The 27,953-nt window shown below is 44.2% G+C and overlaps 1 protein-coding gene across 4 annotated transcripts in view; it reads left to right on the top strand.

Moving 5' to 3' along the window:
- The window catches only part of LOC115073856 (inactive phospholipase C-like protein 2), a 109,954-nt gene that overhangs the window by 40,827 nt on the left and 41,174 nt on the right, over window positions 1–27,953 (top strand). For 2 of the 4 annotated variants that reach the window (XM_029572746.1, XM_029572742.1), the window contains exon 2: window positions 24,759–27,236. In XM_029572746.1, the coding sequence (XP_029428606.1) occupies window positions 24,759–27,236 (2,478 nt within the window). Of the gene's footprint in view, window positions 1–675; window positions 697–24,758; window positions 27,237–27,953 lie in introns of those variants that run through there. The other 2 variants (XM_029572745.1, XM_029572743.1) reach the window with 2 other exon arrangements.

The raw sequence follows: 27,953 nt of genomic DNA, 5'->3' as shown, positions 1-27,953 counted from the left end.
GGATTGGGGTGACTGCAGCCAGTGTTTTTATTCGGGTTTTTAATTTATGAAATTTGTATCCAGCGATGTTAATGTATTGATGTCTTTTGTATTTATACCATTTCTATAGAAATTGTGTACCACATTGTATGAATAAATTTTGTATTTTTGTACTCATGTAGTTTTGATAAAATTTTTGTCCATTATATATAATCATCTCCTTTCTCTCTATATTGTAATGTTATCCTGAAAACCAGACGGGATAGGTGTACATCCAGGACAGGGTAGGGAACCACTGCTCTATATCACAAGCTGGCTTCGTTTTTGTCCCCCTTCTGGACCAGCTCTTCCTAGTTAAACTGACCCAGCTAGCCATTGCCTCTAACACAGGGCAGGGTAAATGTAGGTCCCCCATGTCCACCTCATCTAAGTGCCTTTCCTTTTTGGAGATTGACATGGACACCATTGTCATCAACTGGGAAAAATTTGCATTCTGCGTAGAAAGCCAGTGTGCTTGCTGGTAACGGAAAACTGAATTATTTTTTTTTTTTAATTTCTATTTTTCTCCCTCTTGTCAAAAGACTGTAGTATTAATCATGATTTTTTTTTTGAAGGTTTGTTTACTTCCTGGGTCTCCATGGAGACCAGGAGAGATGATGAAAGTGCCTCATCGTGCGCGGGCCCATATGGAGACTGCTTCCAGTCTTTGACATGCAAGTAAGTCTGCTGACGGAGATACGGGAAAAGCCAAACCTCTCAGCAGCACGTCAAGCCTCTATGTGAAAAGGAGTCGATTTGCGGAGATATCATTGGCAAAAATTACTATCTGGAAGAGCTAATTTGGTAAATTGCGGTGGAAAACTGTTGATGGGGAGGTGAAGGAACTAGATTATTATTTCTGTGGTTTTTCCCTGCAGTTGCAGGAGATACCAGCATACTGGTAGAATTAAGTGTGCCTAAAAATAGTCCTAATAGCTCTTGTACACGTGCTCAGGGGAGGATACGGGTGCTGTTGTGGTGTGTTACATTTCCCTGGAGGTGTCTTCTGTTAGCCAGCATGACACTGGTGTGCAGGGGAGGTACAGGACAGCCAGCTACTTTTGGGAGCGGGGACGGAAAGAGGAGCAGCGGGCAAGAGAGGAGGCGCAGGGGAGATAGGATACAGACCTTCAGGTACCTGAAAGGTTTTAATGATACACAAACATCAAACCTTTTTCTGTTGGAAAGAAATCAGGTCACGAAATGAAACCCCAGGAGGGCGACTCAAAACCAATGTTAGGAAATATTTCTTCACAGAGAGGGTGGTGGACGCCTGGAATGCCCTTGAGGAGGAGGTGAAGACGAAACCAGTCAAAGAAGTCAAGGGGCTTGGGATAAACACTGTGGATCCCTAAAGGCTAGAGGATGGGAATGGGTGCCTGGGGGTAACTTGCTGGTGCAGCAGTTACCACTCTTAAGCAATAAGCTTTGATTCAACTGCAACATTGCTGTCTGCTTCAACGGCAGGGGAGAAGGGCAATTGGATTTAGATATCAAGCAATAAGAGCCCTGACTTTTACGATCTGGGGAACTGATAAGCATGGGGGTAACCTGCATGGAGCAGCAGCTACTACTCTTATCTGAAGGCATGGGATTACTACTCTTAACCAATAAGCCTTGATGCTTTTGATGCATCTGCAGCATTGTTCTCTGCTTTGACAGTAGTGGGGATGGGGAGAGGAATTGGATTCAGACCACAACCAACACGGGCCTGGACTTTTATGGTCTGGGATTCTGATACGCAAACATAAGTGAAAAAGCACAGGACTGCTTCTAAGGCCAAATCCCAAAGTAAAGCACTTCAAACAGCACTGTCTGAATTTTCAAGAAGGCTCCTCACCCAGTAAAAATGTTGCTAGCAGTAAATTTTTTATGGGTTATCATAAAAGACTTCTCTCTGGAAGTTTGGTTAGTCTGAAGGAGACAAACTGCAGCTGTAGTAGAAGCTGTGGAAGAATTAGTGGTGAAAGACGATGCCTTCTCAGGAGTTTGAAGGAGGACTCAGAATGAGCTGGTAGCTTGCAAGAGCCTTTTCCCCAACTGAAAATCCTTACAGGCAGTAAATTGTCCAGGCTGTTTGCATCAAGGGACCAATAGGAAAGGAGGAAGAACACAGAGAGAGAGAGAGAGGACAAGGCAAGAACAGAGTCCAATAAGGAAGACATTCGAACAGCACTAACAATAACCAATCAGGATAAAGAACTTATTCCCTGTGGAATTCTAAGCCAAACAATATCGAAAGATGACACAGGATGGCAATGTAATAAAGAAACCTATACTTACACTGTGGAGACAGAACAGTGTTCGAGGTGGAGTAGAAGAGGGCGACATACATAAAGATCAAGCAACACAAAATTTAACAGAATAAAACAGAACAGATATATGCTGACTCTGAAACTTCCATAAATAATATAATTTTAAGGAGGGACTTCATCGCCAAAGGCTTGCACAAATGAATACGTTTTTTAGGTTCTTGTTTTAGAAAGACTTCAAGCGTGGTATAGATCTGAGTTCCAAAGTAGCAGCCCAGCCACAAAAAAGGTGATCGCTTGTAATGTCCAAATGTGCCAGTTTTGGAGAAGAGGCTTCAGTAAGTTGTTTTTTTTTTTTGGGGGAGGGGTTTGCTTGCTGACCTCAATGGGCGTGAAGGTTTAAATACGTGCAGTGCTGAGTTGTACAGAAGCTTATGCATTAGCAATGCCAGTTGGTACTGAATTCACCACTTCATTGGTAGGCAATGCCAGGACGATAGAACAGGTGTAATGTGGTCTCGCATCCTTGTAGCTGTTAAAAATCCAAGCAACAGCATTTTGCACTATCTGTAATGATCGCGTAGTATTTGCTGGAAGGCCTTTAGACAGAGAGTTACAATAGGCCAAGGCCTGCAGGGCAGTTTGAAAGTCCTATGGCTCAAGGCTTGGCCTAAGTCTCCTAAGTAGGCGCAGCGTATAAAAAGGTGCTTTAACAATAGACTTAATCTGAAGGTGCAATGAAAGGATAGAGCCAACGATACCATCTAAATTTCGTACCTGATGGGTGACTGGAATGCTGTGACCATAAAAGATGAAATACAGAGGGACTACCGGATAACGGAAGTCTACTGAAGTAATCGGTTCGGTTTTTGCAACACTTAGCATCAATCTATCATGAGAGAACCAGCTTTTAACAGAATTTAAACATAAGGTCAAAGATCCTAGATCAGGGGGAACGAAATTGGACAAAAAAAAGTATTCCATTGGAGCAAATTCCATTTACTACTATGTATTATCTCTCAGCCAGTTTCTAATCCAGCCCACTACCTTGGGACCCACCGCCAGCCAACCTGTTCAGTTTATTAATAAGGGTGGATGTGTGTCCCCCTTTCAAGGATGCATATGAACTTGCTTCCACTGTGTCCATTCAGTTTTTGGCCTTAGGAGACAAGTGCCGGTTGTCAGGGTTTTTCATAATCTGATCATTTTTCATGGGCCACCAAGCAAACGACTGAAATGCTATCAACAGGCTGAGCATGCTTATTTTTGGAAGTAAGAGGCTCTGTATCTGTCCGAACCAGTCTTTTTGAACTATTCAATCCTAGTTGCGAATAGTTATGCATCTCCACACCGGGAGATACCCGTTCCGGACACGGTTTTCAAGGGTGACAATTCAGATGAATTGTACCAAATCACGGTGAACCTGGAAGATGGAGTAGGCCAGATTGACAAACCGGATGGTATACACCTCGGGATTCTGAAAGAACTCAAAAATGAAATTTCAGCCTTATTACAATTAATTTGTAATCTATCATTAAAATCATCTGTCGAACCTGACGAATGGAAGGTGGCCAATATAACTTCGATATTTTACAAGGGCTCCAGGGGTGATCCAGGAAACTATAGACCAGTGAGCCTGAATTCAATGCTGGGAAAAATAGTGGAAACTGTTTATAAAGAATAAAATCACAGAACATTTAGAAAGACATGGCTTAATGGGACACAGCCAGCATGGATTTACCCACGAGAAGTCTTGCCTCACAAATCTCCTACATTTTTTTTTTTTTTTTTTTTTGAAGGGGTGAATAAACGTGGACAAAGGTGAAACCGGTAGATGTGGTGTATTTGGATTTTCAGAAGGTGATCGACAAAGTCCCTCATGAGAGGCTTCTAAGAAAACTAAAAAGTCATGGGATAGGAGACGATGTCCTTTTGTAGATTGCAAACTGGTTAAAGGACAGAAATCGGAGAGCAGGATTAAATGGTTTGTTTTCACAGTGGAAAAAGGTAAACAGTGGAGTGCCCCAAGGATCTGTACTTGGACTAGTATTTTTAATATATTTATAAATGATCTGGAAAGAGGTATGATGAGTGAGGTGATCAAATTTGCAGATAAAATTATGCAGAGTAATTAAATCTCAAGCAGATTGTGATAAACTGCAGGAGGACCTTGTGAGGTTGGAAGATTGGGCATCCAAATGTTAGATGAAATTTAATGTTGTGGACAAGTGCAAGGTGATGCATATAGGGAAAAATAGCCCATGCTATAGTTACACAATGTTAGGTTCCATATTAGGAGCTACCACCCAGGAAAAAGATCTAGGCATCGTAGTGGATAATACATTGAAATCGTCAGTTCAGTGTGCTGTGGCAGTCAAAAAAGCAAATAGAATGTTAGGAATTATTAGGAAGGGAATGGTGGATGTTATAATGCCTCTGTCTCCATAGTGAGACCACATCTTGAATACTGTGTGCAATTTTGGTTGCTGCATCTCAGATTAGTTGCACTGGAGAAAGTACAGAGAAGGGCAACCACATTTATTTATTTATTTATTTAAAGTCTTTTTTATACCGAAGTATAGCAAAAAATGCCTTCACTCCGGTTTACAGAATAACAACTTGATACATACAACGAGTTTGATACATATAACTAACAATATGAAAGAGAATCCAATTAAAAACAAACAATGAACAATATAAATGGGTAACATGTAAACAAGATGTTACGGGGACTATTAAGTAATTATTTTAGGTTGAACAAGTCTAACTATGTCTAAATATTGCTTATCAGGTTGAAAATAATAATAATAGTAAATATATATCTAACTATGTATAATATTGCCTGAACCGGTTATAATAAAGTGCTGATGCATTAATTCTATGACAAGACAGGGTAATGTCAGAGAGTCATTTTGGGTGTGTGAGGTATGCTTAACCAATGTCATCTGTGAAAGACTGACTGAAAATCCATGTTTTGAGTTCTTTTTTGAAGGATTTTATGTCTCTGAGTGAACTTAGATAGACAGGTAGGGAATTCCATGCTTTTGGACCCGCAATGGAGAGGGCTCTGTTCCTAGTGTTGGAGTTTTTGGCCAATGGAATAGAGGGTATGGTTAGGAGCAGTTTGCTTGACGTTCTAGTCGTGTGTTGTGGTTTGTGAGTTTGGAGCATGTTATCAAGGATGGTGTTATCTGTTCTGTGGATCGCGTTGTGTATGATTGTTAGTGTTTTGAACTTTATTCTTTGTTCGACAGGTAGCCAGTGAAGGCTCTTCAGTACAGGGGTTATGTGGTCTGATTTTTTTTTTTGCCGGTTAGAACTCTGGCAGCGGCGTTCTGTAATAGTTGTAGCGGTTTTAGGGTAGATTTGGGTAGACCAATTAGTAATGCGTTACAGTAGTCGAGGCTGGTAAAGATGAGAGATTGCAGGACGGTTCTGAAGTCTTGTTGGTGGAGTAGAGGCTTGAGGTGTTTAAGTATGTGGAGTTTGTGGAAACCGTCTTTTGTTTTCATTGCAATGTTTTTTTGAAGTTTAGTTCACATTGATAAAGGGCATGGAATGGTTGCCCTATGACGAAAGGCTAAAGAGGTTAGGACTCTTCAGCTTGGAGAAGAGGTGGCTGAGGAGGGATATGATAAGACTTGAATGGGTAAATGTGAATGTTATTTACTCTCTCAGGTAATAGAAGGGCTATGGTGCACTTCATGAAGTTAGCAAGTAGCACATTTAAAACAAATTGGAGAAAATTATTTCACCCAACGCATAATTAAGCTCTGGAATTCATTGCCAGAGGATGTGGTTATGGCTGTTAATGTAACTGTGTTTAAAAAAACGTTTGGATAAATTCCTAGAGGAGAAGTCCATAAACTGCTATTAATTAATAAGAAATAGGCACTGCTTGTTACCAGGATTAGTAGCTTGCGATCTGTTTAATGTTTGGGTACTTGCCAGGTTCTTTTGGCCTGGATTGGCCACTGTTGGAGACAGGATGCTGGGCTTGATGGACCCTTGGTTTGACCCAGTATGGCATGTCTTTATATTGTGTTAACCATCCAATTCTGTAAAAGAAAACTTACTAAGCTGTGAAGAGACCTTGCCATTGTCTGTTCCTAAGCGAGTGTATTAATTGTCTTTTTTTTTTTAACTAATCATATATTTGATAAGCCCACACAATTTTTCTCCCTTTCCATTTTGCAAATGCATGGAAATCCTGAAGGCTTTGTGTACTTTTTTTCTATGCCTGAAATTCCAGACCACTGTTTTCCCAAAAAACTGAAGAGTACTCATGCACTGAGGCAACTGGTTGAGTGAATCACTACAATTTAAATGTAAAATGGGCAGGATAATATCCTCGTGTGGCACTGGACACATGCTCAGCATATTGGAATCCCATTCCCTTGAACAGACTTAACAGCAGACTAGCAAAGGACAAGTAATTGGAAAATATAAGATCTTATATTCTGCATGGAGTACAGTATCGTATTTAGGGATGACTTTAGGCTACTTAGATTTCCAATATGTCCTGTAGTGAGGTTCTGGGTGTTGACCTTTGGTGTCAGGCTTCCCAACCTTAGCTTGGTGCTTGCTTTGGAGGGTAAAGCTATCCTATGCTATTCTTTACTGACCGGTCCATCAACAAACTTCTTAAACTAGGTGTGCCTCATCTGGTAGAACCATATCCTGCTTTCTGATCTTTCTTTTGACCCTTGCTGCCTATGTGCAGGAAGCAGGCTGTTTGACCTCTCTCTCTCTCTCTGGTCCTCAGTTCTCTTCAGGTTGGTCCTTGGCCTTGGAACTGTTGGTTTCACCCAACTTGCCCCATGGACTTCTTTTTAGCTTATCAGAGACTTGATATCACATACTGTGTGGGTAGCCTAGAGGCTAACCTGAATGGAGCAGTGGTTATGACCCTGACAGCAGTGATTTGACTGTAATGGGCTTCCTAGCAGCAGCAGAATAGCTGCATTGGGCTTCCAAGAAAAACTGGGGTAACCTGCATGGTTTAAAATCCAAACTTCAGTGACCCTGGGGAGGCTGAATGTTTTGGATAATGGCTCTTGGTTTTGGTGGCAGTGTGAATTATTAGAAAACTTTTGGTAAAAAGACACAGAAGGGGACGTGGGTGTTGGGTTTAGTGTTGGTCTTGTAAGAATCGCAGAGGAAGATGGCAGAAGTGAAATGGTCTCCCGGTGGAGATGGCGGAGGGCAGTAGTTTAACAGATTTTGTTTATGCTTGGAACTTCTATAGAAAGCAAGTGGATAGGAAAGGGGTTGGAAGTGCAGGTAAAAGACATGGATGAGGAGGGAGCTGTTGTTTGGGTTGCATATGGGAATTTATATGTGCGTCTTCCCAAAGTAGGCTGAGCAGCTGGATGGGCCAATTCTGGTGTCTTTCTGCCGTCATTCACTGGGTAATGGAGGTCGGGTCTCCTTGGCTGCTCCTGTGATTGCCTGCTGCCTTGTCTGGTTTTATAGGATGCTCTTATCCAGGGTCTTGCTGCTGTTGCTTCTTTTCTGGGTGAATCCTTGGGGCGGACTAGGACTGGGAGAGAAAGGGTCTTCTTCCTTGCTGCTACTTTTCCCTAAAATTAGTTTAACTTCAGGATAGTCCAGCCTGGGGTGGGGGGATGGAGTTTCCAAGAGTAAGCTGACAGACAGAAAAAAGCAAACCATTGATGGTCAAATCACTTGCTATGGCAGAAAGGGGATTCTTTACTCCCTTGAGCCCGAAACGTTGGCTCTTTGCAAAATGAGTTTAAGGATTTTATTGTTTTAGTTAAGGCATTCTCTGGGTTTTTATAGCAAGGGATTTTCGTATTTGCTATAACCTAAGGCCTGAGTTGAAAGTGTTGGATTGGAACAAATTGCAGGATAAATCTTGGTCAAGACAAAGCATAATGAGAAGTATGGTGAACTTTACAACCTCAAGAGGGGCAGCCTGAGAATGATTCCAACGAGTTCGGATCCTTCTATTGCTGGTAGATGCGACTTGATTCTGAACTTTTTGTTGCGCATCGCTGATTATGGATCAGACTCTTCCATGCTCACCGTTTCATGGACCCTTTTCAAGGATATGACCCACAGCTAGAATGCCCAGCTGTCTCCTCCTGCTTCAGTTGGAAGCACCAGTGGAAAGGTCTGAAGCTCATGGCAGTGCCAGAAACGGGGCAGCATTGTGCCATTTTGGGAAAAGGCTCAGTTTTTGTGTTGTCATGATAGGACCAGCCACTGTTTAATGGTGGACCCTAAAGGAGTTTCAGACCTAGGTGTGAAGAATGAGCAGAGGGATAAGCTGACAGCTTTATAATGTGTGTGTTTTGTTTTTGCAGAAATATTTAAAGCTTAAAAGCATTTTATGACACCACCTAGAACCAAAATCTCTAAACTAGAGGTTTCCCAGTACTTGGGACCGCTTGTAATTCTGCTTGTACAGAGGGAAGACTTGGTAGCAGATGGTGTCCCCTTTGCAGTCCATTTTTACCCCATCAGGTCTATCGACTCATTTGTCTTGGGCAGTAGCCGCAAAAGCTAGACAGATAGCACAAATGTAGAATAGAACTGAATTGTGCAGACGTTAGACCACATCTGGATTACGGGATACAGTTCTGAGCCCCCATATCTCAGGAATGATATCCAGGAACTTAAAAGAGCAGAGAAGATTAATTATTTAAGCCATCTCTTGGAGGGCATCCCCTTCTCAGATGAGGTCTGCTTCTTAAAGTTTAAAGAGAATATGATATTGTAACTGCAATTTTCAGAGGCATTTCTCTAGGTAAATAGTGTTTTACTTGCAGATATATGGTCGTCCACAAAACTGCAGGCCCAATATGTAGGGAAACCTACATGCATGCTGCCTGTTTGCATGTAAGCACGCTCACCCTGAGCAGAGGCCTTTCCGTGGGGTGGAGTAGGGGAAGGGTTTGGACTTATGCATGTTTTTTGTATTTCCAAAAGGACACAGATTAGAAACATTTTCAGGAAAATGTATACACAGAATAGCAGCCATAACTCAAGTAGGCAGATTCGGGATAATTTACAAGGTGGATCTGTGTGCATTAAGTCCAGTGCGAAAATTGGTGGAACTTCAGCACATTATTTGCTGCTTAATTTAGGTGGTTGGTTAGAAAATGCCCTTCTAAAAGATGTATGAGGCTCTTGCAGGGGACCCGTTGGCTTGAGGGTCAAGCAACGGGGCAAGGAAGCATGCAGCAAGACTGGTGATGATTAAACCTAGGGCTGCAGTGCTCCAGTTTGATATTTAGCTGCTAACCCTGGTAGATGCCAGATCTGGGATTAGGAATTCATTTCTTTTGGTTGGAGGCAGAATAGTCTGGGATTTTCTTCCTGCCCTCTCCGGGATCACCACTAGGGAACCTTCCAGAGAGGCAGGAGGCTGAGCCTTTCGATCTCCCTCCAGCCTATCCTACTTGGAGCTCATGTATAGCTTCTGAAGAACTGCAAGTAAAGTTTGTTTCCCAGGCCAGAGCTTAGCAAGCTAAGGATCTTCCCACACTCGAAGCTCAGCAAGCGTCCCGATTTTCTGTGAGCACGTCCTTTCACTACTTCTTTTTAACTCCTCGGTTGACGTGGTCATCATTGTCTAATCTCACTATCTGTCACCACCCGTCAGAGCTCGCTCACAAGCCTTGCGTGACAGAGAAGTGAAACCATTCCCTTGTTTATGGGTCCTGGGCATGCACTACAGACGGCGCCCAGCCTTAGAGATTGCCAGGGGAGGAAGAGCAGAGGTTAAGCCTCACAAGACCTCAGCCAGAGAATGCTTCCTGTTTGGAAGCCATGTGGTCAGTAGTCTGTCCTGCGCTAACCCTTCTGTGCCAAAACCTTTAAAGCCATTGTGCTTAGTTACAGAGAACGACCCAGTGCTATTAAGGCAGTCGCTGAAGAAAATGGCACCCAGGCAAGAGTTGCTTTCAGTGCTCTCCTTCAGTATTGGACTCCTGTCTTGGCAGATTCTCATTCTCGCCTCCCCTTCACCTCATCAGTCTCTGTTCTCCTATCTTCTTCCTCCTTCCACCTTTCCTCTCCTTTTTTTTTCCATGCAAATTTTTCCTCTCCATCCCTTTCCTCTGCTTTTCTCCTTTTCCTCTTAATCTTCCTCTGATCTCTGTCCCTTTTATTCACCCCCACCGCCCAAGTCCTCCATTTATGCACATATACTCATTTTCCTCTTCTTTTTTACCTGTCCCTCCTTGGAATTTCATTCCTGAAAGTCACCAGGTAATTCAAGGTCCTAAGCAACGGGCAGATGTCCCCACGTTGTCCCATTGCATGCATGGATTTGTAGTTCAGAAGGGAATTGGAATGATAACGTTGATGGCTCAGGGTCTCGCTCCCCTTCCGGCGTGCACATAGTGACTGCAGAGTATCGTGCAGGGGGAAGGTACTCCTGAGGGTGAGGGAGGGAAGCACAGCATCAGCCTCTGTAGTATGCTCACTCTTCTGCACCTCCCTGCCGACTTCAGCCGTTCGGTGCCTGAGGTTAAATGAAAAGTACAGCAATTAGTACCCAACCTCCTGACCTGCTGAGTCACTTGTGACGGGGGGGGGGGGTAGGTACAACTTTCTCAGACTGCAGGAGGAGATCCCCCATGGGCGCACAGCACATTTGATATGAACGGATGCCGCTGAACTCTATGGAAGCAGATGATCAAGGCAAGAGAAACTTCAAGGGAGATGAAGTGGGGGGGGAAGGCTAAGGTTACCAGGTCATAGAGAACAAGTTAATCCAGTCCTGGTTTTGCATTGCATGCATGAAGATGGAGCTGTGCTTTTTCAGACATTCAGCCAGTCGGCACCTCTAGGAAAAAGAGGAAGGGGGTGAGGCAAACTTTCAAAATGAATGTGAATTTTGAAAGGTCGGGAAACTTATTCAGACCTAGACGGGTGGAGAGAAACTGGTTTTCTATAGGTCATGAACTGACTCCACTGACCTTTTGTAAAAGGGAGGGAGGGAGCAGAATGGGTGTCCTTTCTGAAATCATGCCTGGTCCATTGTTTGTTGTGAGGTGGGCTAAAGTTGGATTTAATTATTCACCTTTCCAAATCTGAGCTCAAGGCCAGAGGCACCTGTAGTAGGTATTTCCCTACCCCAAAAGGTTTACAGTCTAAGTTTGGATCTGAGGCAGTGGCGGGTGCAGTGACTTGCTGAAGGTCACACTCAGAGCAGCAGTGGGATTTGAACCCTGGCTTCCCTGCTTCTGAGCCCCGCTGCTCTGACCACTGGGCCACTCCTCCACTAAACCCCACGCTTGCATTTATCAAGTGAGACAAGTAGGGGAGGAAAAATACGAAGCTTGGTTTTGGATTTTTGACCAGGATCCTCTCCCCCATATGGAACGTCCATGAGACTTTTATGCCTGTAAGAAATCAGAGCTGGAAAGTCATTGTAGGATAAGTTCTATTTAAAGAGCTGTGGAGCCAGGGCTGGTGCTCGGTATTTTGCTGCCCCCCCCCATTCATTCAGCCTCTATCACGGCCCATCACATAAAGCCGCCTGTAATCTACATTTTTAAAAACTGACACTCCCCCCACCCCCTCACCTCGGTCACATATGCAGACCCTGACCAAATACAGAATAAAGAGATCAGAGTATAAACAGAATCGTACTGAGAAGAACTGAACTGGAACCCACAACAAGCAGAACAAAACAAAAAAATAGAAACATTACCATTCTTCATAAAAACATTAAATAATAAAATCAAGAAATAAAAAAACAATCATAATAGTAAAATCATATTCGCAAAAAGAATACATATTTCAAACCAGATAATGAATAAGATTATCCAAAATTTCCAAAACATCTGATGAAGAAAAATTCCAATAACTTAAAAATGTTCTATTCCCCCCCCCCCCCCCAATTAAATATTTCAAAAGAGCTGAAACATCAAATTACACCCAAAATTAAAGCTAATAAGGATTTAAAAATATCCTGCTCTCCATACCTGGGATCTTTTGATTTCCAGTCACCCTGAGAACATCATGGATTGGGGGCGGTAGGGCCATACAAATTTTTATCGTCTCTCTCACAGATACGCACAATAACACATTCATCCTCTCACACACACACTCTCTCTCTCTCTCACATACACAGGCTCCCTCTCCCTCACAGCTACATTATGAGTGTGTGTGCCTGTGAGAGCCTATGTGTGACACACAGGCTCACAGACACACAAACATATACACAAGCACACAGGCTCTCTGACACATTAACAGACACACACAAATACACATGTGTTCACACAGACATAAACATACACACAGGTTCTAACACAAACACATAGGCTCTCATAAGACAAACACACACATGCTCTCACAGACCCCCACATACCCAAGAGCCTCCTGTTGTCGTTGAGCCATGATGTGATGAGCTCCACCACGGCCCACCGGCCTTCCTGCTTGTGGGGGGGGGAGCAGAAGCTGAGTGCGGAAGCATGGGCTCAGGCACATGCAAATAAAAACTGGCGAGTTGCCCTCTGCTGGCGGTCTGCAGCCTCTCTCCTCCTTCAGCTGCTATCAGGTTAAGCTCTGCCAGTGGCTCGCCGCCCCATGCAAATGCATGATATGCACACTTGGTCGCGCCAGGCCTGGGTGGAGTTGGGCTGATTTAAAATGAGACCGAAGTCCAATGCTTTTTATTTAGGAAATTCCTTTTTCACGAATATCCTAAAGAAGAGAGAGGGGGGGAAAACTCCCACCTTTGCAGAACTCCCTCCAGCCTATCCTACTTGGAGCTCATGTATAGCTTCTGAAGAACTGCAAGTAAAGTTTGGCTGAAGAATGAGTTTAAAATAGATTAATTAAATTTAGGCGTTTGTTTTTTTAAGAGAATCTTACAGTTGCCTGTTTATTTTATCCCCTTGACCTGCTACAGACCTGTCATATGCTCTAGTGTCTATGCATGTAACATACATGTGCACAGCTGTGTGTGCTGATATATGCTGGTATGTAGAGGCTATAGAAAGCTTATACCCTCTTCTGTTGCCTACATTAACCCTGTGATTAGAAGATGTATCCACACATCCACTCCACAACCACCAAGTGAAAAATATATTGCAGAATTCCTTAGAAAATGAAGTAGAAATAAAAATGTGGAATAAGAACATAAGAAATTGCCATGCTGGGCCAGACCAAGGGTCCATCAAGCCCAGCATTCTGTTTCCAATAGAGGCCAAACCAGGCCACAAGAACCTGGCAATTACCCAAACACTAAGAAGATCCCATGCTACTGATGCTATTAATAGCAGTGGCTATTCCCTAAGTAAACTTGATTAATAGCCGTTAATGGACTTCTCCTCCAAGAACTTATCCAAACCTTTTTTGAAACCAGCTACACTAACTGCACTAACCACATCCTCTGGCAACAAATTCCAGAGCTTTATTGTGCATTGAGTGAAAAAGAATTTTCTCCTATTAGTCTTAAATGTGCTACTTGCTAACTTCATGGAATGCCCCCTAGTCCTATTATTCAAAAGTGTAAATAACCGAGTCACATCTACTCGTTCAAGACCTCTCATGATCTTAAAGACCTCTATCATATCCCCCCACAGCCGTCTCTGCTCCAAGCTGAACAGCTCTAACCTCTTCAGCCTTTCCTCCTAGGGGAGTTGTTCCATCCCCTTTATCATTTTGGTTGCCCTTCTCTGTACCTTCTCCATCGCAACTATATCTTTTTTGAGATGCGGCAACCAGAATTGTACACAGTATTCAAGGTGTGGTCTCACCCTGGAGCGATATAGAGGCATTATGACATTGGTTAAGTGTCTTAACTCCCTTTTACTTCTGTAGCAGTCCTAAACACTGAAAGCTCTGATGTAATTAATCCCCTTCAAAAGCACCCACCAAGTGAATTAGGCCCCCATCTGTATTAAATTGTATTGATTCACATGATAGGATAAATTCAGCAGTTCCTGTCGACTCTCTCAGCTGGGTAGTGCATTTCAAAGTAAAGACCCAACCATGTGCACCAAGGAGCTGTCAAAAGAAATCTAGGACAAAATTGTGGCAAGGCACAGAGCCCGAGGACGGGTATAAAAGAAATGCAAAGTTCTTGAATTTTCCTTGAAACACAGTCAAGATGATTATCAAGAAGTGCGAAATGCCATATGTACCATGAAGACACTGGCTAGATCAGGCCATCCCTCCAAACTGGATGACCAAGCAAAGAGGAGAGTGATCAGAGAGGCAACCAAGAGCAACAGGCTTCCATGGCCAAGATTGCTCAAAGTGTGCCTGTGACGACACTATCCCAAGCGCTCCACAAATCTGGCCTATCTGGTACGGTGTCAAGAAGGAAGCCACTACTCAAAAAAAAGCCCACCTTGCATCCTATTTGAAGTGGAAAACCCAGGGGATACTGTAGCCAAACATTTTTGTTGTCTGAGGAAACTAAAGTAGAACAATCTTGGCCTGAATGCATGTGGTGCAAACTCAACATGGCACATCGCCCAGAGAACACCATCCCTACTGTGAAGTGTGGTGGTGGTGGTGGCAGCTTCAGGTCATGGGGATGTTTCTCATTGGCAGGGCACTGAGCAAGGTAGCACAGACAATGAAAGGAGAAAAGTTCAGAAAATTTAGTGAGGAAATCCTTCTGCCCTCTGCAAGAGCGATGAAACTGGGACAGCAGTTCGCTTTTCGGCATAACAATGACCTGACACAGACTGCCAAAGCCACACTTGAGTGGTAAAGGATCAAAAAGGTAAATGTCCTAGGGTGGCCCAATCAGAGCCCCGATCTCAATCTCATCGAAAATCTGTGGCATGTCTTGAAGATTGCTGTCCGTTAATGTTCCTCAAGGAGCTTGACAGAGCTCGAACAGTTTTGTGAAAGAAGAATGGTCTAATATTGACAAATCTAGGTGTGCAAAGTTGGTGGGGACCTCTCCCAGCTGTGATTGCTGTCAAACATGCTTCTACCATGTATTGACTCAGGGCGGTGGAGACTTAGCGAGCTGTTGGATTTAAGTTTTGTTGTTTAGTACATGTATATGCTTTGTTACCCCCATAAAACATTTTTTGGCCCTGAAAAGTGTGAATTCTGGTGTTGATGGGGGGGGAGGGAAATTCCTTATTTAAATGCAGCAAATCTCATGCATTGACTCAACAAACTGTTAAAAATTGTCAAAGGGGTGTAGACTTTCAATAGCCACTGTCCATGCCACCTCTTGACATAACGCGTGCAAATTCCTGTTGTATAAGGCACTGTCCCCCTATGGCAGAGCACACCCACTCCCCTGTTGCACACACTGGATGAAACACACTTTGGCCCTTTCAGCCCTGCACTTACAGGTATGTCACGTGTGCTGTATAAATGCTGGAAACATCTACACACCTGCCCCCACTGGATATACTGTACTAAGCAAAATTCACAGGGATCAGAGAGATTCATTCTTCCCTGTTTTGGACTTAAGATATTTGCCATCCTATCCCACCTTATCAAATCTTGCAGGGAGCGTTTAAGAGCCTGCATGTAAAGGGACTTAACCTGGCGTTGTAGGATCACCCACGGGTGGAGGGATGGAATAACTTACCAATCTTATTTCGTTGTTTTCCACCCTTCACTGAAAGACTATCCAACCTGAAGCCATTTTTCTTTAAAAAAAAAAAAAAAAACCCCCACAGGATTTGAGTACATTGTAGAAGTACATGTCGTCGTATCAGCTGGCTTTTCGCATACATGACACGTAAAGTCATTCTCTCACACTGCGGAGGCCTTTCGCAGAGAACGCTGCCTGTTTTTGGCACGGTGTAGAGAAACTGAAGAAAATCCAGAGAAAGACCCCCACCGACTTTGAGGGGACTGACGAAATGACCTGTGAAAGAAAGGTTAGGTTTATTTACCGTAAAGAGGTCAGGGATGGCTGGCTAGCAGCGCTTAGGTATAGGGAAGGGATGGTTCGCCATCTCCACTAGGCATGTGATAGGACAAGAAGGAATGGGCTTAAGTTACAGGCGAGGGAGCCTTGGAAGGACTTCCCAACCATGAAGAGAGCCAAAAACTGGAAGATGTTCTCCAGGGAGGTGCTGGGATATCTAGCACTGGAGGTTTCTAAAAGCAGGTTAGGGGAAGCTCTCTGGGATGGTGTTGGCATGGCTGTTCCAGTCCAGAGGAATGAGGATGGACTAGGTCACTTCTTGAGGTCCCTTCCTCAATATTCTGTGACCTTGCGTATTTCAAAGGGAAATATATTTCATCACTGTCAGAGGAAAGGATTCTATGGGTCAAAGAGTGGTGGAATATGGTGCCAGTTATTGCAACACTAAATATCTACAAAAGAACATTGGAAAATATTTTGGAGGAGGGTCTGGCAGCTGGAGCAAATTAAAGGGAATTTTTGATACATAGGTCATTTCTTCAAATGTGACAGCAAAGTTCAAGCAAAGAAATGTATTGTATTGTATATGTCCCTCAGTATTGCTGCTGCACATCTGAAGGGGGGACCTAGATAGTCAACAGAGCTCACATACAGCATCATCTCTGCATAATTCTTACGTCAGTCCAGTAAATATCATCGCAGCTAGTGATAGATGCACCTTCAAGATCTGGCTAGGTTGTAGCCTCCAGTGTTTGGATTAAAATGGCTCATTTAAAGCATTCTAGTTTAGACATACTGTATAAGCCAATTGGTTTAGGTGACCAAACTAATAATCCAGTTTTTTGTTTTTGTTTGTTTTGTTTTTTTTAAATCTTTTCAGGAACCAGTTTTTAAAGTGAGCATATATAATGGGACTGTGGCGTAGCAGTGTTAACAGGCCTTTGGGATGGCACTACATGGTAGGCCTTGTTCAAGAGTGCCATCTGCTGGACAGTTCGGTGATGGCCTCAGAAGAGGACATCTTAATCGGTACTGTGCTTGGCTGGTGACCTGTAACTGCTGTGTTGGGACAGGTCCAGGCAGGAGGGGTGGCAGATGGATGTGAATGAGACCCCGCATGGCTTGGCAGGAACGCTGCCTGCAAAGGAAACACAAAAAAAAACCCCTGGTTACTAAATGAAGGTTTCACTCATTATATACTGGGATCGGTGTGGGCTAGATTCTGTAAGCAGTCTTACATAAGAATGTGCCTTGTGTCAAAAGGATTTATAGAGTGTGGTCAGCAATCACTTCTGTGAAATAAACATGGTTTGTTTGTTGTCGGCTCTAAATTATAGTAGGAAATGGAATCTTTGAACATAGGAAATGCTTCCTGTCATTTTACACACCAAGTCATAGAGAAGAAGCACATATGTGAATTGTTGTTAACTCATTGTGGCTACTACTACTAATACTTCTCATCTCTGTAGGGACTATTGTAAGGGAGAGTCCTTGCCCTGTAGAGCTTAGAATCTAGTCAAGGCAAAAAAAAATGCTTCAGGAAATGTATTTATTAGAGAAAACACAGTTAAAATCAACAAGGCTATGATCCAAGAGAGCCAGAGTTTAAGATTTTAAAGCAGCCTAAAAAAAGGAAGGCTTGTAGCTGATTGAATATGGCCAGAGAGGAGGCAGTAAGTTCCAGTGCAGCAAGGCTGAAAGCGTGGAGTCAGGAATTGGCAAAAGAAGAGAGAGGCGCAGATGAGAGCAACGTGCTGGATGAGAGGAGGTCACGAAGAGCCATGTAGTGAGAGATAAGAGAGAAAGTAATGAGGCGTTGCAGAGGGAAGGCATTTGTAGATATGTAGGAGAAGCTTGAACTGTTCCGTGGAAGTGGATGGGGAGCCAGTACATGATCTGGCTCTGCGCCACCCTTTTGTGCAAAGAATTTAGTGAGCCAGGGGAAGGTAAAGAAACCAACAGCTTCTAAAGAGCCTCTGTTCCACGTCCCTCCATGGCTTCCCGTTCAGTCTCCCTGGCATGCATTCCTTTGCCACACGCCATCCTGAGTAATTAAGTCCCACCCAATCACAACCCTGCCTGAGACCTGGGGGGGGCAGGGGACCCTCACCCATACAAGCTCTTACGCACCGGTACAATTTCATAGGCCTCTCTGGATTAGGGACAAGGCTAACAACCCATGTGGACCTTTTTCTTGCATGTCACTGGTGTAAAATAAAGTCCTGCCCGACCCTTCATAAATGTCGGTGCAATGGGTGGCATCGTGCTCCCATTCAGTTGTGACACTGATGCCTGGCGCTTCACTGTAAAACAGGAAGGACCCACAAGGTTGCCTAAGGATGTAGCGTTGCTGCCAATATTGGGATTGGTTCCTCTCATTATGGGAAGAACAGCAAGGACTCGTGGAAGCAAAGGCAGATAATGTGAAGACACCTGGGAAACATTAAGCATACGACAGGCATGGTCCAGGCGCGACTGGGAAGACGCAGCACCTCTTCCAGTCCACGTCAGAGGTAATGGAATGACTCCCAGTCCAGGGGATTGGTAAGGCTGAGCCACTGGTGCAGTGAGTTCCGTTCGGGTGCCATCCTTCTCCGGAAGTGAAGATTTAGTATGTCGCTTCTGACTTGCAGGTTGTTGAGCGCCTGGTCAGTGATGCGTTTTCTAGAGACCTGGACCCCTGCGGTTCTTGCATTGGCCAGGCAGGCCTGTAGAGTTTTGCGTGCAGCTCTCCACCTTGATGCTTTTTTTAGAAAAATAACCGCAGACATCCGGAATACGTTTAACACCTATCTGCATTTAATTAAGTCTTGCAACTGTGAGTGCGGCCTGCTTCGGTTTTTATGATGCAATCGAGCAGGAGCCAAGTGGGTTTATGAGCAGCATACGCAGAAAGGTTAACGCGGCCTTTACACCAACATATAGGGCTGTGGAGCAATTTGTGAATAAGAGAAACTGGATGGGATCAGCTGCAGACACAGGGCGTTCAGGTATCTATCCCACCTCATACAGATATGAGTAATTGAACCTTTTATGTGTTAATCGAGCTCTATTAGACCACCCTCTATCACCCACCCTGCCAGCGGGCTCGCCGCTGTAGACTCCATGTTCATGCCTAGGTGGAAAGTGCCAGGAATGAGTGAGTAGGGGCCAAGGGACTTTAATGAAAGGAAGGAGGGGGAGAGAATTCTCCCCACCACCCCTCCTTTTTTCGCCCTTGCCTGAGTGCACGGAGATGTTAAGGAAACCTCCAAAAAAAAGAGAGAGGGCTAATTGCATGGCAATGTCAAAAAGCAGATTTATAACTGGACCGGGCAAACTGATGGGCTAATTGATAAAACTGGTAATTTCCTTGACGCGCACGTTTTGAAATTAGACGGCTTACGCACATAAATCCTGATATGCGCAAGGAAGTCCTGCATGCAAAATATGGCCTGTGTTTTACAAATAGGGAAAGTACGCGTGTTCAGTGCATTAGACAGGTTTCGTTGCATTGCATGTATTTGCATAAAAGCCTACATGCGTGCATATGTTGCAGGATAGAGATCCACGTATTTTATAAAACACAAAGATATCTTAGTAAGGGTTATAAAATACTATGGTAAAACTGTGCAGCCATATACTGGCTCCAGTTCAGCTCCTGTGCTGGAGCATACCTAAAAAAAACCCCCCAAAAAACTGACCTGCTCCGCGCTGGCTCCAGGACTTGGAACTGGCGCTGGAGCCCCAACACCTGGCCAACGAGGGCAGGGGGGTAAGTGAGCAGTGCTTACCTACTGCTGCTGCTGCTCCCCCCCTGTTCACGTGAAAGCATGCAGGGCCTCGTGAGCCCCACCAGCCCTGACTGGCAGAGGAGGAAGCAGCAGATGAGCGCTGCTTGCTGACAGCTTCCAGTTGCAGGATGTTGTTGGGGGGGGGGACGACAGATGAATGTCTCTGAGCGGGGTCCTGAGGTAGGGAAGGTGATGATAAGGAGGGTGGAAGAGAAGGTGATAAGCCAAGGAGATGGCGGGAGAGGAAAGGGAAGGGCAGAGAAGGTGGCAGTGAAAAGAAAACCCAGTATTTTAGGGGTTTCCTCTTGCTCCTTTGTGGGCTTCCACTTCATTCGGCACCACAAGCCTGTCCCACCATTTTCATTTTTTTCAAGGAAAGATGGCGGACACTAGACCCTAGCCTACAACTGAAATGCAACATCTTACCTATTACTTTCTAAAACAAAGCATCAGACATGTAATCCACAACCACTTAAACAGCAGTAAAATGTGAAGACATGCCCACCGTGGATTTATGATGGACCGACCTTGCCAAATCGACCTTGTTTTCTTTTGCGTTTGACTAGAAGGCCCTATGGATAAAAGGCTGAGGGTGGGCGAAGGACTGGGGCATCAGTAAAGGGGGATTACCTTAACTTCAGTAAGACTTTTCACTCTCGTATGATATGCTCCGAGAGAAGCCAGGAAAATGTAAGAACCGTAGCGCTGGAAGAGGGGATGCAGAGCCGGCTGGGAAAATGGACTCTGACGTAGCTCAGTGTCAGCCTAGGAGGACATAACACATCACCCTCCATTGCACCAGCTAGAAATGTCAATAGTAAGCCCTCCGTGGTAGGGACGGTAGGCAACTCCTGTTAAGTCTTGCTTTGGAAAGGAAATCCAAAAATCAAGGAAGCTCTCCAGCAATGTGTGTTCCCCCGCCCCCCCAATTTTTTTTTTTGTAAAGCCCTTGTGTGCAGCATCTTTTGAAATGCCATGCCACACTTCTTTCCTTGCACGTGGCATGCATTTGTGTGCATGCACAGCTTACAGGAAACAGCTCTGAGGGGGGGGGTGTGTGTGTGTGGGATGGGGGTCGGTCTTAAGTCCGGAGCCGTGCTGTGTTTTCATTGACCACTTGGCCGATGGCAAGGAAAGCGTACCTACAAAAATTCAAGGATGATACCAAGTTGGGAGGAGTTGGAAGCTCCTGCAAGGGTAAGGTTACAATATTGTAAAAAAAAAAAAGGGGAGAAATGGTCAGAAACAGATCTACTGAAAATACGGCAGGATAAAGGCAAAGCATTGTGAGGAGGGAAAAGTGGAATGCATAAATACGTAATGGGATGATCTGGCTTAGCTGCAGCACTGCAGAGGGTAACCAGTCCCTAGCAGCCACGGCTGGAACAAACAGATCCAGCAATATTATTGTTCAAAAGCTGTTGGTCTGTTTTTTTGCTCCAATAGGCCTGTTAATAGGTGTTGACGTACGCCCCCCCCCCCCCCCCCCCGAGGTTCAGGTACGTCAGTCTCACGCCAAGAAGGTGGCTAAAAGGTTTGAAAATGTAAAGTCTGTTTTAGAAATTGTTTAAGGGATTGAACACTTGCTGTGTCCCTCTATAGTCATAATGACATTACAGGAGGATTAGCCCAGCAGACCTTTAAAGAAATGTGCCCTCTATATACCGCTCCGCCTTTCAGAAATACACACGGCAAGGACTAAGGTTCTGTAGCTGCATTTTACATCTCATCGGATGTCTCGGGCGCCGTGCGTTTCTTTCTGGGCTTGGACAAACAGTTTCCCGTCGCCGCGGTGCAGTGTGCAAGACGCCACCCCCGCCTCCACTCGCCATTATGGTCCAGACCTCAAATCCTTATCTACAGAATGTCAAAGGGGGCAGCTCTGCCTCTTGAGGGAATGGAGCTGAGAGAGAGAAGGCGCCCGTTTCTGCCTGTCAAGGCCCAAACAGCCAAAATGAGCAGCCCCCAGGGTGGGGCAGGGTCTGTACCAGAAGCCATCTGAGATTGATAAGACCTAAATATGTAGACCCTAGAGGAGAAACTGTTGGAGAGGGAGGGGGGTTATCCCCTTTTATTTTGTAAGAAGACAATTGTCAAAGCCACTTACGTAGAGCAGCTAAAAGTCATTTTAGCCGTGTTAAGAGGCAGTGTTCATGGGGGGGGAGGCATGTAGGTCAGGGATGAAAATAAGCCAAGGACGTTAGATTTTTCAAGTCTATGAAGGCAATTTTCAAAGGGGTTGCTTGCGTCAAAGTTGCATTCGTTGTAGCCATTTTCAAAAGCCCATTTAGCATGTGTAAAATCTTTTGAAAATTACCTCCTTTGTGTGTGATTTTTCCATTCAAAAAGTACCCGCAGAAGACGCGAGTGCAAATGTCCTAAAGTAGGCACCTCTTTCACCTAGGAACATGGGGCAAAGTCCAAGGGTAAAAAATACTCACGGACTCCATCCCCAAAAACGCCTGGTTTGAAGGTTGCCCCCATTGCGACTGGTCTATTTGCGGAGTTGTAGTTTTTGATGCCGCTGTGCATTTGTGACTTTTCGCACGTGGCATCGGTGTCGCCTTCTTTTGCCCTGGTTCAGGTTTTCCGCAGGGTATCGTTTCAGGGTTGACGGTGACCTACAGCATAGCTCTGAGGATATTGGCAAATGTCGCCGGCTGAGTTGTCTTTCACTCTGCAAGCAAAAGCCTTGATCTTCTGCTTGCTCAGCGCAATCCTGTCTCTCTCTGCTTCTGCGGGTCACAGCAGCTCCTGTTCAACGTGATGGAAGCCCTGATGCCAACCTTTTCCGATCGTGTTGCCTCTTATCCTCTGTGTCTCCTGAACGATGCCTTGCTCGGATATAATATCCCCGCTTTCAGAATGGCGGCAGTATATGGGAAGGAGGTTGTCAAGAGAGCTCCTCTCTGCTATGGACTTTCCCTTCTGGCTTTAGATAAATATTTGATTTCCCAGGGCCCCTCTCCCCAGTGAGAAGCCAGGACTGCTAATGACATTGACTTGTCCTTTCTCAGTGCCAGGAGAGCTTTTGAAGAGTCTGGATGCAGATAATTCTTGGCAGAGGTGAATGCATGCATGTTTCTGAAAGGCTAAGTTGTGGCCTGGCGTTGAGATCCCGACTTGATGGCAGGTCCTCTGTAGCCCAGAAGAACCCCAGTGCAAGCAGAAAGCAATGCGGGACTTGAGTTGTGTGCAAACATCCTAGATTTTGCACGCAACTCCAGGTCCCGCATTGCTTTTTTTTGAAAGGCACAGTTTTTGCCAAGGATGTGTTTTCCCTTTCTGAAAGTTGCAGGAGACAGAAGCCTGGGGAAAAAGTTCCTCTTGCAAATTTTTACAAGCAAAGTGCTGGCTTTTTGCACTTGTGGGTTTTTGGGGTTTTTTTGCCCCCAAACTCAAGTTTGCCTCTAAAGCAGGGATGGCGAACTCCAGTCCTCGAGGGCCACAAACAGGCCAGGTTTTCAGGATATCCACAATGAGCACGCACGAGAAAGATTTGCATCCAATGGAGGCAGTGCATGCAGATCTTTCTCATGCATATTCATTGTGGATATCCTGAAGACCTGGCCTGTTTGCGGCCCTCGAGGACTGGAGTTCACCATCCCTGCTCTAAAGTTATTCTGAAGGTTCTGAATCCCAGAGCCAATCTTAGAGCAGTTGACCCAGCTTTTTTTGGAGGCCATTTCAAATATCCTGCTCTGTCTGCAAAGTGCCAAAGTCTCTCTTTGAAAATGATCAGGTGCCAGGTACATGAGCTAAAAGTGGCCATGTTCTTTACCCTGGCTATTTGTGCGAGCGTACTTTGGGAAATCCCATACTTCCCCAACCTAACTAAATATGCTGCTAGGCACGCCTCTTTATTTAAGTATTTTATATACCGTCATTCCAACTCAAGGGGTTATGTAGTAAATTGTGCTACATAATTTCTGTTTCTATAGTCTTCATACATTAAACAGTTGTTTTAAGGTACTTTATATCACTCTTCTTATATTTAATGCCGTTAAAAGCATGTGCACTATGGGAAGGTATTGGAGGAGCCTTTTTTTTTTTTTAAATTGTTTAAACAGGCAGCAGATATCTAAAAAAAATAAACAATTCAGCCAGCAATATAGCATAGATTAACCCCACAAGACATGCATACACATTTGCATATAACACAGGACATTAGGTTTTATGCCCAAACTCCACTCTCACAAACAATGCCCCCATCCTCCTTAAAGTACGTTGCTAAGCCTGGAGGGGCCACTTTACCCTGGAAGATACTTATTCACCTAGGTAAATGCCTTTAAAACTGCCCTCCCCAGGAATACTAGTTGTTGAGACTCATTTGCAGAACTATGAAGGTTGAATCGCCCTCAAGTTGCCTTACATTTCACCTTGGGAGTTTCGGAAAGATAAATCACAAATTGGTACAAACAAGTAAATCGTTGATTTTACATAATCCAATATGTTGACTCAGCAAAGTGAGGGACTGAGCTGAAAGCAGCTCCTGAAATCCCTGCATTGTAGGGCACTGGACTTTGTTGTTCATGGAAGACTTCCTTTTTATGGAATGCACTTATGGTGGCTCTTCCTTTGCACGTGGAGACCTGCTGGACGTATCTGTGCTCCACAGATTGATATTTGACCTCTGTTAGCAAGCTGCGAGTTTGTGGGAGGATTATCCACAAATCCCCTTGCGGGTACTGGGTGGAGCATGGCAGTCATTGAGCTGGGTCTGCAGATTTAACCCAGCCAGGCTGAAGGTCATGGTAAGGGTGGCACTTGATCCCCCACAGCAGGAGGCAGTGCTTTAGGTAACGTGTATGAAGCAATTTACGCTTCTTTCTTCCTCTGCACTGAATGGATGTGTCACTTTTTTTTTTTTCTCCTTCACAGGATGGATCTCGACAGAAACAGAAGAAGACTGTGTCCTTCAGCACAATGCCCAATGATCGGAAATTCAACAGCACTGCAGCTTGCATCTCCTTCATGATGGAAGGCTGTGAGATGAAGAAAGTGCGTTCCAACTCAAGGATGTACAACCGCTTCTTTCTTCTGGATCCTGACATGCGCTTTCTCAGGTGGGAACCATCCAAGAAAGATTCAGAGAAAGCTAAACTGGAAATCAAATCAATTCGGGAAGTCAGGCTAGGGAAGAAAACCCCAGTTCTGCGAAGTAATGGTCTCTCGGACCAGTTTCCGGATGAATGTGCTTTCTCAATTATTTATGGAGAGAATTACGAGTCTTTAGATCTTGTGGCCAGCACAGCAGATATTGTGAACACCTGGGTGATGGGACTAAGGTACCTGGTCTCCTATGGAAAGCATACTCTTGATGTCCCAGACACAAATCAAACGAGTCTGAGAACATCCTGGGTTGCCTCACTTTTTGATGTAGCAGATATGAACAAAGAAGGGCAGCTACTTGTCTCCAGAGCTATTCAGCTCATCAAAGGCTTAAATCCGGGTATGAAAACCTCAAAGATTGAACTCAAATTTAAAGAGATCCAAAAGATCAATGAAAAATTTGGTGATATCACATGTGACACATTTGTAGAGGCCTACCTTGAACTCTGTACTAGGCCTGAGATTTTTTTCCTTTTGGTACAGTTCTCTAGCAACAAAGAATACCTTGATGTGAAGGACTTGATGATCTTTGTAGAGGTTGAACAAGGTATGGAAGGGGTAACTGAAGACATGTCTTTAGAAATTATTAACAAATATGAGCCTTCAAAAGAAGGCCGGGAGAAGGGTTACCTCACTATTGATGGTTTTACACGCTACCTCCTTTCTTCTGAATGCTACATATTTGACCCTCAGCATAAGAGAGTCTGCCAGGCTATGACCCATCCCCTATCTCATTATTATATTAATTCTGCTCACAGTACTTGCCTGCTAGAAGACAACTTTTGGGGGACTTCTGATATAAGTGGATATATCCATGCTCTGAAAATGGGGTGTCGGAGTATTGAACTGATAGTATGGGATGGCCCTGATAATGAACCACTGATATACATTGGCCATTCTGTGACATCGCAAGTAGCCTTTCGAAGTGTCATTAGCGCAATAAATCAGTATGCATTTGAAGCATCTGAGTATCCATTGATCCTTTGCCTGGTGGTACACTGCTCTGTAAAACAGCAGAAACTGATGGCGCAATGTTTGAGAAAGATTCTTGGAGATAAGCTCTATACAGAGCCTCCAAATCCACATGAAACATACCTTCCATCTCCAGAAAAACTGAAAGGGAAAATTTTAATCAAGGGGAAAAAACTGCCTCCCGAGAATGCCGATTCTGAAGGAGATGTAACCGATGAAGATGAAGGTTTGGAGATGACCAGGAGGCTTGATGAAGAAGAGAATGAGCAGCACAACGGAAGCTTGCACAGGAGGATAAGACTTTGCAAGGAACTTTCAGCCCTTGTAAGCATTTGTCAGTCTCTCCAATTCCAGGACTTTGAGGTGTCCAAAAGAGAACAGAAATACTGGGAGATGTGTTCCTTTAATGAAGTGGTTGCCAGTAGGTTTGCAAATGAATACCCAGAAGACTTTGTGAGCTACAATAAAAGATTCTTGTCGAGGATTTACCCAAGCTCCATGAGAATTGATGCTAGCAATATGAATCCCCAGGACTTCTGGAAGTGCGGCTGTCAGATAGTGGCAATGAACTACCAGACTCCTGGGTTAATGATGGACTTGAACACTGGATGGTTTCGTCAAAATGGTAACTGTGGGTATGTCCTTCGACCCTCTATCATGAGGGAAGAAGTCTCCTATTTCAGCGCGAACACAAAAGATTCATTACCTGGTGTCTCAGCTCAGCTTCTTCACATAAAGGTCATTAGTGGTCAAAATCTACCAAAACCTAAAGGTTCGGGTGCGAAAGGGGATGTGGTAGAGCCGTATGTGTACATGGAAATCCATGGAATACCTGCTGACTGTGCAGAGCAAAGGACTAAGACCATCACCCAGAATGGGGACAACCCAATATTTGACGAAAGCTTTGAATTTCAGATAAACTTGCCTGAACTTGCCGTCCTGCGTCTTGTGGTACTGGATGATGACTACATTGGGGATGAGTTCATTGCCCAGTACACCATCCCCTTTGAATGCCTGCAGTCTGGCTACCGACATGTACCTTTGCAGTCCCTCACTGGGGAGTTTCTGTCAAACACGACGCTGTTTGTCCACATAGCCGTCACCAATCGCCGGGGAGGTGGGAAAGCCCACAAACGAGGCATCTCCGTGAGGAAGGGGAAGAGGGTGCGGGAGTACACGACCACCAAGGCCACCGGGATCAAAGCGGTGGATGAGGTCTTCAGGACAGCGGCCCAGCCATTACGGGAAGCTACTGACCTCCGAGAAAATGTACAGGTATTAATTAGAAGAAATGCGACAACTGCTTCACAAAAAAAAAATGTTATCACGGTGCATACATTTTTTTTTTTCATTTTGCCTCTTTTCTTTTCTTATCTTTTTATATATTTACATTAAAAAAAAATTTTTTTTAAATATTTTAAAAATTAGGAGGAAACGACCTCAAAATCATAACATGCCATCCATGAAGACTTCAATCATGGGTCAAAACCCTCCTAATTTTTGAAAAAAATGTTTTAAACATTTAAAAAATGTAAATCTGTAAGGTATAAAAAAAAAAAAATGCATGCACTGTGGTAAATTTTTGTGATGCGTTTTGTAGTTCTTTTGAAATTTGCTTCATTTCCCTTGCTTGGTTTTTTGATTGTTCCACTATTCAGGTATTAATTATTCAGTTCTATAACTGACAGAGACATGCCAACAGTAGCTTATTCTAGTCGGTTGTTATTGTTGGAGGAAATATTAAGCTATTCTTTTATTAGCCTTAACAAGCGCTGTGTTTTGTTTTTTTTTTTTATTCTGACGACATCGCTTAATATTCTGCCCATGCGTTGTTAGAAAGAAAGAGAATGGAAGAGAATAGGGAAAAGTCAAGAGTACTTAAGTTTAACAAAAAGGAAGGAAGCCTCCAGGCGGAGGGTTGACATTTTGGTTCTCTCTCACACGGCTGACTCTTTCATTTAAGGCGGGGGGAAATATAAAAATCATATGAAA

The sequence above is a fragment of the Rhinatrema bivittatum genome, chromosome 12 (assembly GCF_901001135.1).
Source record: "Rhinatrema bivittatum chromosome 12, aRhiBiv1.1, whole genome shotgun sequence".
Lineage (NCBI taxonomy): Eukaryota > Metazoa > Chordata > Amphibia > Gymnophiona > Rhinatrematidae > Rhinatrema > Rhinatrema bivittatum.
The sequence above is the reverse complement of the archived record's forward strand: the minus strand, read 5'-3'. Positions and strand labels throughout refer to the sequence as shown.